The sequence below is a fragment of the Lampris incognitus genome, chromosome 11 (genome assembly GCF_029633865.1).
Source record: "Lampris incognitus isolate fLamInc1 chromosome 11, fLamInc1.hap2, whole genome shotgun sequence".
Taxonomy (NCBI): domain Eukaryota; kingdom Metazoa; phylum Chordata; class Actinopteri; order Lampriformes; family Lampridae; genus Lampris; species Lampris incognitus.
Window position 1 is genome coordinate 28,550,842 of NC_079221.1, and position 14,622 is coordinate 28,565,463.

At 43.9% G+C, this 14,622-nt stretch overlaps 1 protein-coding gene across 1 annotated transcript; it reads right to left on the reverse strand.

The window, feature by feature from the left end:
• Positions 1–122: 122 nt before the first annotated feature.
• Positions 123–13,569, reverse strand: LOC130120340 (probable ribonuclease ZC3H12C). The gene is made up of 5 exons (XM_056288889.1): positions 12,749–13,569; positions 11,680–11,819; positions 5,146–5,380; positions 4,534–4,640; positions 123–1,624 (listed from the first exon to the last, which is right to left on the reverse strand). The coding sequence occupies exons 1-5, from the start codon at positions 13,567–13,569 to the stop codon at positions 123–125; spliced, it is 2,805 nt and encodes a 934-aa protein (XP_056144864.1).
• Between the last annotated feature and the right edge of the window lie 1,053 nt (positions 13,570–14,622).

A 14,622-nucleotide genomic window follows, 5' to 3' on the forward strand; every position in this document is an offset into this window, starting at 1 on the left:
TTCTGGGCTGAAAATGGCAGGCACTGCTTAATGATGACCAGTTTAACCAACATCGCCTCCCCTGCAGAGGGGAAAACTGCAAGAGCAATGGACAGGTAGCACCACGACCCAATCCACTACGATCAGCGAGCACAATGGGATTTCTCCATCAAAATAGCTGCTGCAAGCTGCTGAGCATCTGTCACATGGGGGTTCCTGGTCATTACCACCCTGACTAAATCTGGGGGGAAAATGTTACACAGGTTGACAAACACCTTTTCCCTCAGATCTTGGTACCAACCCAAACCTGGGGGCTCTTGGTGTTGAAGAGCTGAGGGTGGGTGGCTGTTGTGGGGGGTGGGGAACCCTGGGGTTTGAGAAGGTGGTAGAAGTTGGGATAGATGAGATGTGGAAAGGCCACGAGGTGATGGATGAGTATGTCTTCCCCATACTGAGGGTAAGGCCTTCTCGCGACTCTCCGGAAGGCTCTGGAAGGTCAAAGGATCATAGAAAGGCTTAGGTGGCTGCTGGTAGTGAGGGCCCCAGTTTGACAGATGCTGGTTCAGTTCTCGGTAGCCCCTCATGGAATGGAGGGGTGACTCCTCATAAAAGCGGGAGTCTTGGAACCCACTTTCCCGCCAGGGGGAGAAGAGGAGATTGTGGCACAGAGGTGAGCTTTGAGACTGCAAGTGAGGAGCAGAACTCAAGGGTGAAGATGCTGGAGGTGCTGGGTATTCCCCAGGGCACCCCAAACGGCTATCCAGAGATGGTTGCTGAAGGGGGGGTTGCAGGAAGGCTATAGGGGCCTTGAAAGGATGCAAGGGGTGAGAAGACGGAGGTTCTTCCGAGCCAAAAGCAGGTAGTCTATGCAGTGGTTGGTGCTTGGGGTAGCCATGAGGTGGGTACTGGCCAAGACTGGCAGGATATGGGTACCAGCTGGGGCAGTGGTGATGGTGATGGTGGCAGGAGGGGTGATCTTCTAACAGTGGGTCGGGGGAGAATGAGTCTGAGCTGACACTGCCCTCGCTGCTGCAGTCCGACGGAAGAGATCCAGCTCGCAGATCAGCTGGAAAGAACTGATCAGGACTCTGTGGCACCACCTGACTGCGGCTAGAGTACACCTTAATTAATGAGCTGTAGCCCTGCTCAGCTGGTTTGCATGTGGAGTAAGTGTCAGTTTGGCTATGTCCTGAGGGTCCAGCAGCCCTGGATCCCCCTCCACCTCCACCCCCAGGGTGAGCACTTCGTTCTTGCTTTGCTGATGAGAGAGTCCCCCTTGAAGCAGACTGTCCCAGGATGCTGTTACTGCTACAGCTACTGCTGCTGCTGCTGCTTCCCCTGCGGGCCTCCACTTTGGTCCTTACTCCCAGTCTGTCCTCAAAGAGATCACTGAGGGAGAAGTTATGAGGGCCAGAGTCCAACTGTCCCTTTGTAGGGCCTTGACAAAATTCTATCTCAGTAGTCCCCTCCACTTGGCTGGTGGACAGACTGTGGCTCTTCCCCATCAGGGTGTCTCCCAGCAGGCTTTTGGAGGCCGAGGAACTTTTTGCACTGGCTCGCAGCTCATCAGCCACTGCACGCTGGGGCTGGGTGCCCCTCTCAGGGTGGTAAAACTTGCACTTGTGTCCATATGTGCACTTTTTTCCTGAGGCAAGAAAATTGCAATGGCTATTAATCTCTTATATAGAAACAAGTCTCTTAGTGATTATTGGATTTTTTTTCCTACAATAACCAGCAAAAAAATCAGTTTGGCACGGTGGCCCAGTGGTTAGTGCTGTCGCCTCACAGCAAGAAGGTCCTGGGTTCGAACCCCAGGGTTGTTCAACCTTGGGGATCATCCCAGGTCGTTCTCTGTGTGGAGTTTGCATGTTCTCCCCGTGTCTACAGTGGGTTTTCTCCGTGTGCTCCGGCTTCTCCCACCATCAAAAAGACATGCATGTTAGGGTTAATACTCCTGTCTGTGCCCTTGACCGAGGCATGGCAAGACGAACTGGAGTTGGTCCCCAGGCGCTTCATGGCTGCTGCCCACTGCTCCTAGCTACACAGCTAGGATGGGTTAAATGCAGAAGAATAATTTCCCCACGGGGATAAATAAAGTAGTAAAAAAAAATCATCCATCCTATATAGACACGTCTCTTACTTAGTGGTTATTGTTTTTTTTTCCTACAATAACCAGCATAAAATCATCCATAGTGGCCAGAAATTATATGGAATTTGTTGGGTTCAGTTTTTTTTTTTTACCTTGCAGAAAATGTCAAAAAGTCGCAAATACTGCAAGTTAAAGCATCTGTGACTACTAACATACACTACCGTTCAAAAGTTTGGGATCTCCCAAACAATTTTGTGTTTTCCATGAAAAGTCACACTTATTCACCACCATATGTTGTGAAATGAATAGAAAATAGAGTCAAGACATTGACAAGGTTAGAAATAATGATTTGTATTTGAAATAAGATTTTTTTTACATCAAACTTTGCTTTCGTCAAAGAATCCTCCATTTGCAGCAATTACAGCATTGCAGACCTTTGGCATTCTAGCTGTTAATTTGTTGAGGTAATCTGGAGAAATTGCACCCCACGCTTCCAGAAGCAGCTCCCACAAGTTGGATTGGTTGGATGGGCACTTCTTTGAGCAGATTGAGTTTCTGGAGCATCACATTTGTGGGGTCAATTAAACGCTCAAAATGGCCAGAAAAAGAGAACTTTCATCTGAAACTCGACAGTCTATTCTTGTTCTTAGAAATGAAGGCTATTCCATGCGAGAAATTGCCAAGAAATTGAAGATTTCCTACACCGGTGTGTACTACTCCCTTCAGAGGACAGCACAAACAGGCTCTAACCAGAGTAGAAAAAGAAGTGGGAGGCCGCGTTGCACAACTGAGCAAGAAGATAAGTACATTAGAGTCTCTAGTTTGAGAAACAGACGCCTCACAGGTCCCCAACTGGCATCTTCATTAAATAGTACCCGCAAAACACCAGTGTCAACATCTACAGTGAAGAGGCGGCTGCGGGATTCTGGGCTTCAGGGCAGAGTGGCAAAGAAAAAGCCATATCTGAGACTGACCAATAAAAGAAAAAGATTAAGATGGGCAAAAGAACACAGACATTGGACAGAGGAAGACTGGAAAAAAGTGTTGTGGACGGATGAATCCAAGTTTGAGGTGTTTGGATCACAAAGAAGAACGTTTGTGAGACGCAGAACAAATGAAAAGATGCTGGAAGAATGCCTGACGCCATCTGTTAAGCATGGTGGAGGTAATGTGATGGTCTGGGGTTGCTTTGGTGCTGGTAAGGTGGGAGATTTGTACAGGGTAAAAGGGATTCTGAATAAGGAAGGCTATCACTCCATTTTGCAACGCCATGCCATACCCAGTGGACAGCGCTTGATTGGAGCCAATTTCATCCTACAACAGGACAATGACCCTAAACACACCTCCAAATTGTGCAAGAACTATTTAGAGCAGAAGCAGGCAGCTGGTATTCTATCGGTAATGGAGTGGCCAGCGCAGTCACCAGATCTGAACCCCATTGAGCTGTTGTGGGAGCAGCTTGACCGTATGGTACGCAAGAAGTGCCCATCCAACCAATCCAACTTGTGGGAGCTGCTTCTGGAAGCGTGGGGTGCAATTTCTCCAGATTACCTCAACAAATTAACAGCTAGAATGCCAAAGGTCTGCAATGCTGTAATTGCTGCAAATGGAGGATTCTTTGACGAAAGCAAAGTTTGATGTAAAAAAAATCTTATTTCAAATACAAATCATTATTTCTAACCTTGTCAATGTCTTGACTCTATTTTCTATTCATTTCACAACATATGGTGGTGAATAAGTGTGACTTTTCATGGAAAACACAAAATTGTTTGGGAGATCCCAAACTTTTGAACGGTAGTGTATATATGTTAAATTTATACATCCTTACATAAGGAACCGATGTGTTTAATTAACGAAAAACTTTAGCACTTTTTACCTCCCATCGTTAGGAGTCAAGCATAATCCTTCAGAGCAATAACACTCACCAAGTAACAAGCTCGTTTTTGATGCCAACAGGCTGAGAATATTATGAGAAGTTTCTGAAACACCTTCCATTTTGAAAAGAGAATACTAGTGCAGTAAATCAGCACAGTGATGGACTTTTTTGCACTTCTCCCCAACTTCTTCATGCTTTCAATGTTGTCTTTGTGCAACAACTCATCCCTCACAGGATTAAAGAATGAGACGTCTAGTCTGGGTTAGAAATGGACTAATATCTATGTAATTCCATGACTGATATCGTCTGAGGTTCTTCAGACTCCTCTCATAACATTCAAAGCGTGTTAGTGCTAAAAAAGAGTTCCTTTAATGGATGTTATTTGGAAAGCGCTATTGCCCTTAAGGATTACATTGCAGCTTGGTGCCCACCAGTCAGCTGACACAAGCTTGCTCCATAGTGAACCAATTTAAAAGATTCTGCAACCCATCACTTGCTTTGACTACAACGACAGGAAAATAGGGCTTGGGTAAAAAAAAATACCAGAGCTTTCTTTTAGCAAAACCAGGGAGTACCGAAGTCTTGTTACCATAAGGACAAGGCTGCTTCTTGTGTTCAGGGATGATGGGCCTCTTCCTCAAGAAGTTCTCCAGACTGGGCCCGTGGCGACCCAGTGGATCATCAGGCGGCATAAACCTAAATATGCAGTTTATAGATTAGAATCACCAATTAAATGACTGTTCTCAATGAAATATAAAAGCGTCAACAAACTAGGATCCTTTTAGTGCAGCCACAGGGAAATCCGATAATCTTCCATTAAGAAACCCTGTTGTAAAGGTTTTTTGTAGCCTGATGGTATAATTCAACAACCCTCTTAAGATCTGGGCACTCCTCAAAGAAGCTTTAAGGGATATTTTTCATAGTCAATTCTAGCTCACAGTTCTTGCTTCCCTTGTAAATGATTCTCACTTTCCCTATTTTTCTCAGCCCCCCCCCTTTTGTTCCCAGTGAAGTACGGGTGACACAAAGAGTGCTTTTATAGTTAAAGATTCAATAACAAGTTAAATGTCTCACAATAACCTCTTCTAGATATCCCAAATGTACACCTTTTCAATGTTGTACATATTTTTTCCCTTCATCTTGATGAAGAGGAAAGTGTTATTTTTGAAGTCAAAGCCCAGCTTTTAAGCGACTTCCTTACTTGTCATTAACAAACGAGTACATCAGCAAGCGCTCATCTATGAACTTCTTCCACTCTGGCTTCTCATTTGCCAGGTCACGGTAGTTGTCATTGGAGACGATGATGCCATCCGACTCATAGGCCAGTTTGACTATGAAGCGGTCATCATAGCAAACCACACGGCGGCCCTGCACACGGCGGGATGGTGTAAAGACCAGAATCTTCTCTTTTTCGAGTCGACGCAGTATCTCCTGATCTGGAAGAGAGAGGGAGAGAGAGATGAGAGAACTGCAGGTCATGATGATAAACAGCAATATTATGAAAACCAGCAGTAGCCAATATAATGATGTGGCCATTGTCAATTTTAATTCTTATACTTCTTTTAGTTTTACTTGCTAAATTACTGCTGCCATTTTGCTTTAGAGGAATTGCATAGATTTTTTATTTTCTTACAGAGTGGTCAGTACACTCGCCTCAGTGTTTGTTTATTTAAGAGAAAGGTGGATTTGAACCATAGTCAATGGGGGTACACATGGACATGACTGCTCGATTGTGAGCACACACACAACTCAAGTTTTGCTCCCTTTTCAGCCAACACGAGTTAGTCTCTTAGTGACTAGTTTGTTAGGAGGCATTTGCATTACATTACAGTGAGAAGAACGGAGGAATACAAGTCAACTGTAAAACATTCAAGAATTGAAGGCAGTACTAATGCAGGATCAATGCAGTAGCACTTTAGCAGTAGTTATATTACATCATATGCTTTTTCACTCAACAACATTTTTTCACAAGTCTATATACCCACAGGATACTCTTCCAAAAGACAGGGAGACACCGTGGACAAGTCGCCAGTCCATCACAGGGTATATAAACTATTCATTCATACTTACACTGATTCAGCTAACTCTGCAAACAGGAGCTTAGATTGAACCCAGGATTCATGCTGTGAGACAACTATGCCACTAAGCCACCCAACAACATTTAACAGCATTTTTGCTGTCTTTTATTACCCTTGATCAAGTGTAAAGATATGCAAAAAATGTTTTGGTTTTTTTTAAGTAAAATTTTTTATTTTGAAGAAGTTACTCTGTTAGTCAATGAAAAAAGACATTGTGGGAGTGCAGGAATGAGGAGACGGAGATCGAGTCGAGTCAATCCCGTTTACTCTCCATACAAAACAACACCAATACAGCTCAGTCTCTCGTAGCAACCAGCTAACCGCTAGGCTGCTGCCAACATGGCTCCTCCCGGAAACTCTAAGCAGTGCCTACGTCAGCACTCTGAATGTCTGCCTTAAAGGAGCAGCAACCCCTGGTGAATCTACCCTCAATTGTGTACCGCCACAACACCAGCAAAAGTATGATACAATATTGGATTAAAGTATTCCGTCCGTACCTCTTATTTCATGGGGGAACAAATAGCTGTCTTTGAAGAAAATAACAGATATTCACGTGACTTTTTCATTGACAAAGAACAGCTCCGCCATGTTGGAGGACAGCGAGACCTTAGCAACCACTGTCACACTCAAGTTCTCATTGTCAATCTGTGTTTACAGGAACGAAATTTTAAGCAAAAATCGGACAAACGTACGGAAATAAAACATCGCAGTTGAGATCCACTCTTCGAAAAACAGTTTGCAAAATAAAATTTGCAAAGTTCTGGCCTAACGGCACAAAGGGTCCGATTCGATTTGAAGATTTTCGGCTGATAGGCCAATCTCATGCAGTTCCGCGATGGCTTCGATCAAGAATTATGTACAAGCTCGCACTTATCGATATGTTAGACCATATGTTAACAAATTTACAAAACAACCAGTTTCTCTCTCTCTTGTACCAATTATATTCAAACCATGTAATTTTAAGATTTAGCTTATAACTGCTGATGATGATTGACACACAATTGAAAAATGTCTAATAAAATTGAAATGTCTCTATTTTCAAATGCTTTTGTTTCTTAAAAAGTAATTATCAAAGTTTTATACAATGAGTAATATATAACTTGAACGTTGTATCAGTCTGAAGGAACTACTCAGTCACACACATTTGTCAATGCATAAGAAACCAAGGCAATTCCACTGTTGTCATACCAGCACTATCCTTATTACTGAGGTAGTCTCTTGGTAAAATTCCTTGTAAAACTGTACATTTTCTCCGTACTAGGCCAATGACACACTCCACATGATGCGGACAGATGCAATTTTTCTATTTCTAAAGGACGAAGCTGCGTTTTCCCTTTTGTAAAAGCAGGTATCTCAACTTCTATATGATACCAATTTTTCATCTGTAAGATCTTCCCGACTTATCCTCGATATCAATTTTCTTCTTCTTTCCTCTGACAACCTTCGAGTTTCTTCTCCTTGATGGCTGATTGTCTTTGGAAAGCGAAAGTATGACTTGTTCCGCTCTCTTGTCGGCTTCATTGGAACAACCCAAAACAGCGCAGAAATTAACCATTGTAAAATATCGAACCACGATAGCTATTCTGTATGAATCAAACCTTGAAACAAATCCTGTCCACCCTGACTGTTTAGAAAACGTTTAGCATCGCGCAGTGAGAAGGACACAGTATCGTACGGATTGGAGCCGTTGTCTTCCAACATGGCGGATGTGTTGCCAACACGTGATACCTGACGTATTACGAGACTAACCCATCGGCGATGTTAAATGTATACATCTCCACATCTCTAGCATCTAGCCTGAAGTCGATGCACTTATACTTGGCATTCTGCACATACTAACAACACTTTACTATTCTCATGTGCCAAGGCCCCAACAAACAAACTGGCTGTAGGGAAAAGGGGTGTGCTGGTTTCACAGTACAGCGCTAAATACGTGGCTTTTATATTTGACAGGCGTGAGCTGGCACTTCGCTGTGTGCTACAAATGGCATTTGACTCAAGTCATGTAACTCGTTGCTTTGTTTCTGTGCCGACGTGTGCTGACCTTAAACAAGTGCTCTCTTATATAAACAACATAGAAAGAAACCCAAATTGTCAAAATTGCTTTTTCTTTCATCTTTATAAGTTTGAGTACGTATGCCCTTTCAACGCCACCCTGTGCAACTTGCAATCAGACAAATTCCCACTTTGGCAATGCTCAAGTTTGCTCAAGACCGTCCCAGCAGTGGCTGCTGTGGGAAGGAACAGTACAGGTCAGTTACAGCTGAAAGTGGTTTTCGAAAATCCTCCTTAAAATCTCGTGACGCCACCCCTCTAACTTCTGAAAAACATGTTGTCGTCCCCCCCCAACACATTATTTTTAAATAAATTATATAATTGAAAATACGTATTTAATAGAAGCTGACTCTGCTGGCACATTTCAATTACACACAAACAATTTACACACAAACGCAACACATTTTGAGGTTTTGTTTATGCCCCCCACCCCTCCCATATAGCCTGCTCAGTGTTCTGAACCATTGCATATACTAAGTGGGAATTTGGGAAATGACCTGCCACACGGAATGATTCATGAAATATAGGGGGGGAAAGAGATTTATAACACCTAAAGTAATTTCCACATCTATAGCATGTACGCACATACATGCACTTGGCTCTTACGCGCACACACACGCACACGCACACGCACACACACACACACACACACATACTCCATTATCTCCATTATCATATCTGTGTATATGAATATGATGGGTTGTTTTTTTTTGTGGATTTTGCATACAAGGCCTTGTCCACATGTACACAAGTATTTTTTTTAAATGTAGCCTTTTCTATGCATTTTGGCCTTAAGTCCACCCACAAACGTAGTTTTAGTTCACTGTAGTGGAGCGCTTTTAGAACGGGTTTTAAAGAGCAGATTTCTAAAAACTTATGTTTCTGTGGCCTTGTAATGGCCTGGTGGCCTGTCCAGGGTGTCTCCCCGTCTGCCGCCCAATGACTGCTGGGATAGGCTCCACCACCCCGCAACCCTGACAGCAGGATAAGCGGTTTGGATGAATGAATGAATGACGTTAACGGTTTACGTCATCCTGATGCCTTTGCTTGCTATTGGACTACGTTTCCCAGATTCCATCTCCACAGTGAGTTGCGTCTTTATTGAGTGAGTCTACTGGCTGGTGTGACTGGTGACTGCTTTAGGACCATAGGCTAGTCCTGTGACAGATGCCTTGTAAGTAATGTGTTCTAGCAAAGATAAAGTTTACCCATCAACAAAATAAAAACACAACCAGACTGTGTTTACCGCCTTAAGTGCCTTAACTTAACCCCAGCCAGATCCCTATTTAAGCAAGCTTGCTAGCTAATTTTACATTGATCATACCTGTAAAACTTCGTGTATTTGTTTGAACAGCGTAGCACACCTGGCCTTTATTAGAGACAGGCTGTTATTTGAGACAGGCGTTTATATTGTAGTTATGTTAATTCAAAAATTTGGAAACTCAATCCGGTTTTTGATGGTGAGTGTTTAAAATGGATGTGGAGGCATTACATCTTACATGGTAATGATCATCTAGCTAGTGTAAATGTTTACTTAGCAATTTAAATGTGTGCCAGCTCACATTAGCTAGCTACTGTGAACTTATGCTAATGTTATAGCCTCCAGTTGCCCACATTAACACCCATTGGTCATTATGGCATATATTAGCATTGAGTCAAGTTAAAGTTCATTAATTCCTTCCATAATTAACCTGTGTGTGTGTGTGTGTGTGTGTGTGTGTGTGTGTGTGTGTGTGTGTGTGTGTGTGTGTGGACCAGGTCAGGGTTTACCAAAACATGACAGAGAAAAGAAAAAAGGTGGATGTCAGAAAATGTTTTGTAGGCTCAAACCGCCACTGTGTAAATAGGAAGGCCCCTGTAATGTTACAAATACTAGTTGATAAAGTCCTTATACAAAGAAAAACAATTTTTTTAAGTTTGGGTATATGTGTTAGTTTGAATATGTGTGTTCTTGTAGTTCTTGAATGTGTTTTTGTCTGTATGTTGCACTGCTGTGGGCTGGGGGATAATGGCATTTTGTTGCATTTCATGTGTGCAAGTACATGAGGTGAAATGACAAATAAAGGGCTCTTGATTCCTGATTCCTGAATGAAGGGCCAATACAACTGTTCAATAATTGTGCCATTAGACAATAACAGTAAAACAATCTGTGGAGGGCAGCATCAGCAACACACAGAGGGACAGAGACGGTGAGTCTCAGGAAAGGTTTCACAGTTGTAGTAAGACACCTGTATAAGAGGCCCTGTCATTTTGAGTAAACAAGTGGCAGAATGAACGGTGCTGCATCTGTGAATGTGTGGCACTGTAAATAGGTAAATATTATTCATAGTGATTAAAATAAGTAAACATGTATAGTGATATCCTAAAAGTGATTCATTAATATATATTTTTAAGCTACTGTTAATGGCTGTGTCTGTTACAGCAGATAACAGCAGATTTGATATACTTGCTCGGGCGTAACTTATGGGGGGGGCAGGGGGGACGTGTCCCCCTCAATATTTAGAAGAGGTGAATTTGTCCCCCCCAAAAAATATGTCATGAATGATAATGTTAACTCCCTCGCCAAAAAAGGTAAAATAACAACACAGACAGTCGAACTACTTAAAATGCCATGCATACTTGTTTTCCAACGATTTCATACACCCCTATGCTTGTACCATACCATTTCAACCTTGCCACTGGGACTGTCGACCTCGTTGCTGTCTTGCAGTTGCTCCTGACAACCAGGAGACCGGAGCATGAATGATCGTGTAAGCAAGTATAAGTAACGTAGCTAGCCAGCTTGCTTGTCTATCCCAGTACACCACCCTTTCTTACGTTTGGGGTTTCTGAGTTAGATTTTCTTACGTATTTCCGGATGAATTATAGCCTTATCTAGTTTATAACTTGTGTTTGGGGTTATCAGTTCAGACCCCCTCACGAACTAGCTAGCTAGCGCTTGCTAACAGCAGCCCCTAGAGACGTTTATGTTAGCTTAAATGAACTTGAACTGATAATTTCGGGCACATGAGATAACATAATAGGTACATCTACAAACCAATTTGTGCCAAGGGTATTGTATTAGTTCAAATGCATCTACTACTTTCAAAGTGAAGTGTTGTTATTTTTGTGAATCCAACTGTTTGTGAACAATAGCTGAAGGACAATAAATATTTGAAATACATAATGACAGTCTACTTCATTATTTTCCTTTTTGTGTCACTATAGGCTAGCCTATCTGAAAGTTGTTTTTCTTTTACATAAATAAGACATTTCCACAATAAATTGATGTAGAAAAAGAGCAAATTGGTGCATACAAATTCACCAGAATGCAGGAAATTAAATGTGTGATGCTCAAAATTTCCAGAGGGAGGACCCCCTGACCCCCCACTAAATGTGTCCCCCCCAATGGTCAAGTGAAACTTACTCCCCTTTGGTGATATTATCAATGCCCCCTCCAGAAAATACTCTTGAGAAAATTCCATGCTTGTGGTCCCTCCCTAAGCCCTTGGCTTTCAGTGCCTCTGCGCTGCTGTAAGGGTCCAATCTGCCCTTGAGTAATGCGTGCTTTCATTGGCACACATTAGATGAGAAAGGACAAGCCTTGAATGACTGGTTGTCACCTGTTATGAGTGCATCAGGACGGGACTGCTCCTTCCGCCAGGCAGGAACAAACACTGTGATGTCACGGTGACCTCGCTCCAAGAACCAATCAACAGCCAGCTTAATGCCTTGACAGGAGAACACTTCCTTGTTTCCATGACTGTTAGGGAGAAAAAGAAGAAAACAGTTTTGAAAATTCTTCAAAACAGGGGAAATAAACACATGAAATACAAGGAAATAGCTTTACTCCAGTTGTTATGACCCCTATGGAACTACATATTAGAAGAAAAATTGAGCCTAGTAAATATAGCCACCAGGTTTGTTGTGGAGACAAATTCGAAAAATTAATCTATTGTAGCGAATTCGGGGGACAACGCAACCACAGCAACTGCCGCGGCCGGCAACCTGTATCGCCCGCACCGCAGGGGACATCACTAATCGCTCGACTAAATGGTCAGACCCGCCAGCCAGCAGCCAGCGTGTCTACTTATCCATGCACGTTACACTACCCCCCTCCTTCGGGAAGCGCGTCCCAACGCTTAAGCATATCAGCTCCTTCACGCCTCAGGGCGCATAACGCTTCCGATGGCCTTACGGTCGCCCCATCCCACTTCTGACACCAATGTAGCGAATTCGGGGGACAACGCAACCACAGGAACTGCCGCGGCCGGGAAGCGAACCTGTATCGCCCGCACCGCAGGAGACATCGCTAACCGCTAGACTAAAGGATCAGACCCGCCAGCCAGCGGCCAGCGTGTCTACTTATCCATGCACGTTACACTATACTGTTTCGTTACACTATACTGTTTCTTTGTAGGCCTGTGAGGATTGTAAATCCAAATCAAAACAACCTGTTCTTTTTTTCTCGGTCAAATTGAATATTTTTGTTACACGTAATGATATATCAATGGTTTGAGAGCTTATTTATTAAGAATAAGTGCTGGCTTTATGCATGTGCATAACAAAATAAGCTAAGATATATGAAACGGGTCCCCGTAGTGCACATAGGACACAGTTGGGATGTGTTTTCTATTTTGAGAGACAAACAACTGAAAAACACATCTGGTGTAAACCAGGATTAAGCCTCACCTCATGGCCACGTTGCTGCCATCCACAACAACTGGCCGGAGATTCTCCTTGTCATCCTGGAGCTGAGATTTACACAGCAGCCGGCAGGAGTCCAGGGAGGAGGTAGAAGAAGACCAGGCCGAAGAAGAGAGAGAGAAGGAAGAGGAGGACTGGGAAACGGCTGAGCCTCCTTCTCCCCCTTCACCTCCTCCTACGCCTCGCTGCTCCATCTCTGTCTTGGTGCCCAGTTTGACCAGTTCTCCCAAAATATCGTTGATGAGTGCATCCGAACCTAGTTTCCTCAGCACCAGCAGGACCAGCTCCTCAGAGTAACCCAGCTTCAGGGCAAACTCCATCTTGGAGTGGTATTCTGTAAGGGGATCTGCTGGGGTTGTTTTCCCCACCAGGTCAGGGTCTCCAGGGGAGTGGGTGTGTTCCAGGCCCTGTCCCACTGGTTGAGTAACATGAAAGGAAGAATTTGGGGGATGGGGGTCAAGATTATGGCTTTCAGAACCAGAGCCATCCTGGACCTGTTCATCTTCACTGTCAGAGATGGCACTCTCCTCTGAGCAGTTACTGCAACTACTGCTGCCTCTGCTTGAACTGGTGCTACTGGCAGTACAACAGATACTACTACTGTTGCTGCCACTCTGGCTGCTGTCAGCCGGGGCATCGCCTCTCACAGCCACCTCTGCTGCCTGAGAGGCTGGTACATGCACAGAGTCAGCAGAGATGTTCAGACAAGCCTGGCGCTCGGTACCTTCGACATGGAGGTAGTCCAAAGCCAGCCCCAGGCTGAGGATGCGGCCTGTCCCATCCTCCAGATGGTCCCTCAGGCCCATGAAGCCGTCTCATACATCCAGCCCCACGCCCTCCGTGACCTCGCTGACACCTAGCTGACCCCACTGTTACTGCTGATGATTGACGACTCAGTTACCAGTCTTAGGAGGGAAGCCTGAGGAGGAGGGAGGGACAAAAGGGAAATGGGTTGTATTCTTCAGGGCTTATAAAAGAGGATGATATGCAGGCTGATTGAAGTGGCGAGTTCATAAGCATGGACATGTTAAATGTGGCAGTTGTATTGCTTAACATTTGGGCGCAATGGTAGAGTGATTTTCCAAAAGATGTGGGTGAAGACAGACCTGTGGATGTAAATATAGGTACCCATGGATAAATGCTGAGCTTTAGACTTTACTTGCAAATAGTTCAGTGTATTAAGCTAAAGTGAACGATGCTTCTTTAACTTTGCACACAATTTACAACCATTGTATTCTTACACCCTTTTCAGTATATCATGTATAAACGATAACTGAGTACAAAAGCAAGAAGAAAACAAATATTATCATGTTTCAACAATTTTCTGGGTATAAATTTCCTTTATTTCCCCCTTAGGGAAATTCAATTGCTGTAAATTAACCCATCGTAGCTGTGATCTGTGTGGCTAGGAGCAGCTGGCTGCCGCCTTCATGCTGCACCCAGGGATCAACTCCTATTCTTTTCCCATTGCCTTGGTGAGGGGCACAGACAGGAGTATTAACCCTAACATGCATGTTTCTTTTGATGGTGGGGTAAACCGGAGCACCCACCTGGAGAAAACCCACCGCAGACACGGGGAGAACATGCAAACTCCACACAGAGGATGACCTGGGGTGACCCCCAAAGTTGGACAACCCTGGGGTTCGAACCCAGGACCTTCTTGCTGTGAGGCAACAGCAGTAACCACTGGGACACCATGCCACACACACACACACACACACACACACACACACACACACACACACACACACACACACACACACATAGTATATATACTATATATATTAAGAATCTTAATATTCCGCTCCTCATTTGTTGAGCACTTACATCAACACCATTGACGGTTTCTGAAAAAAAAC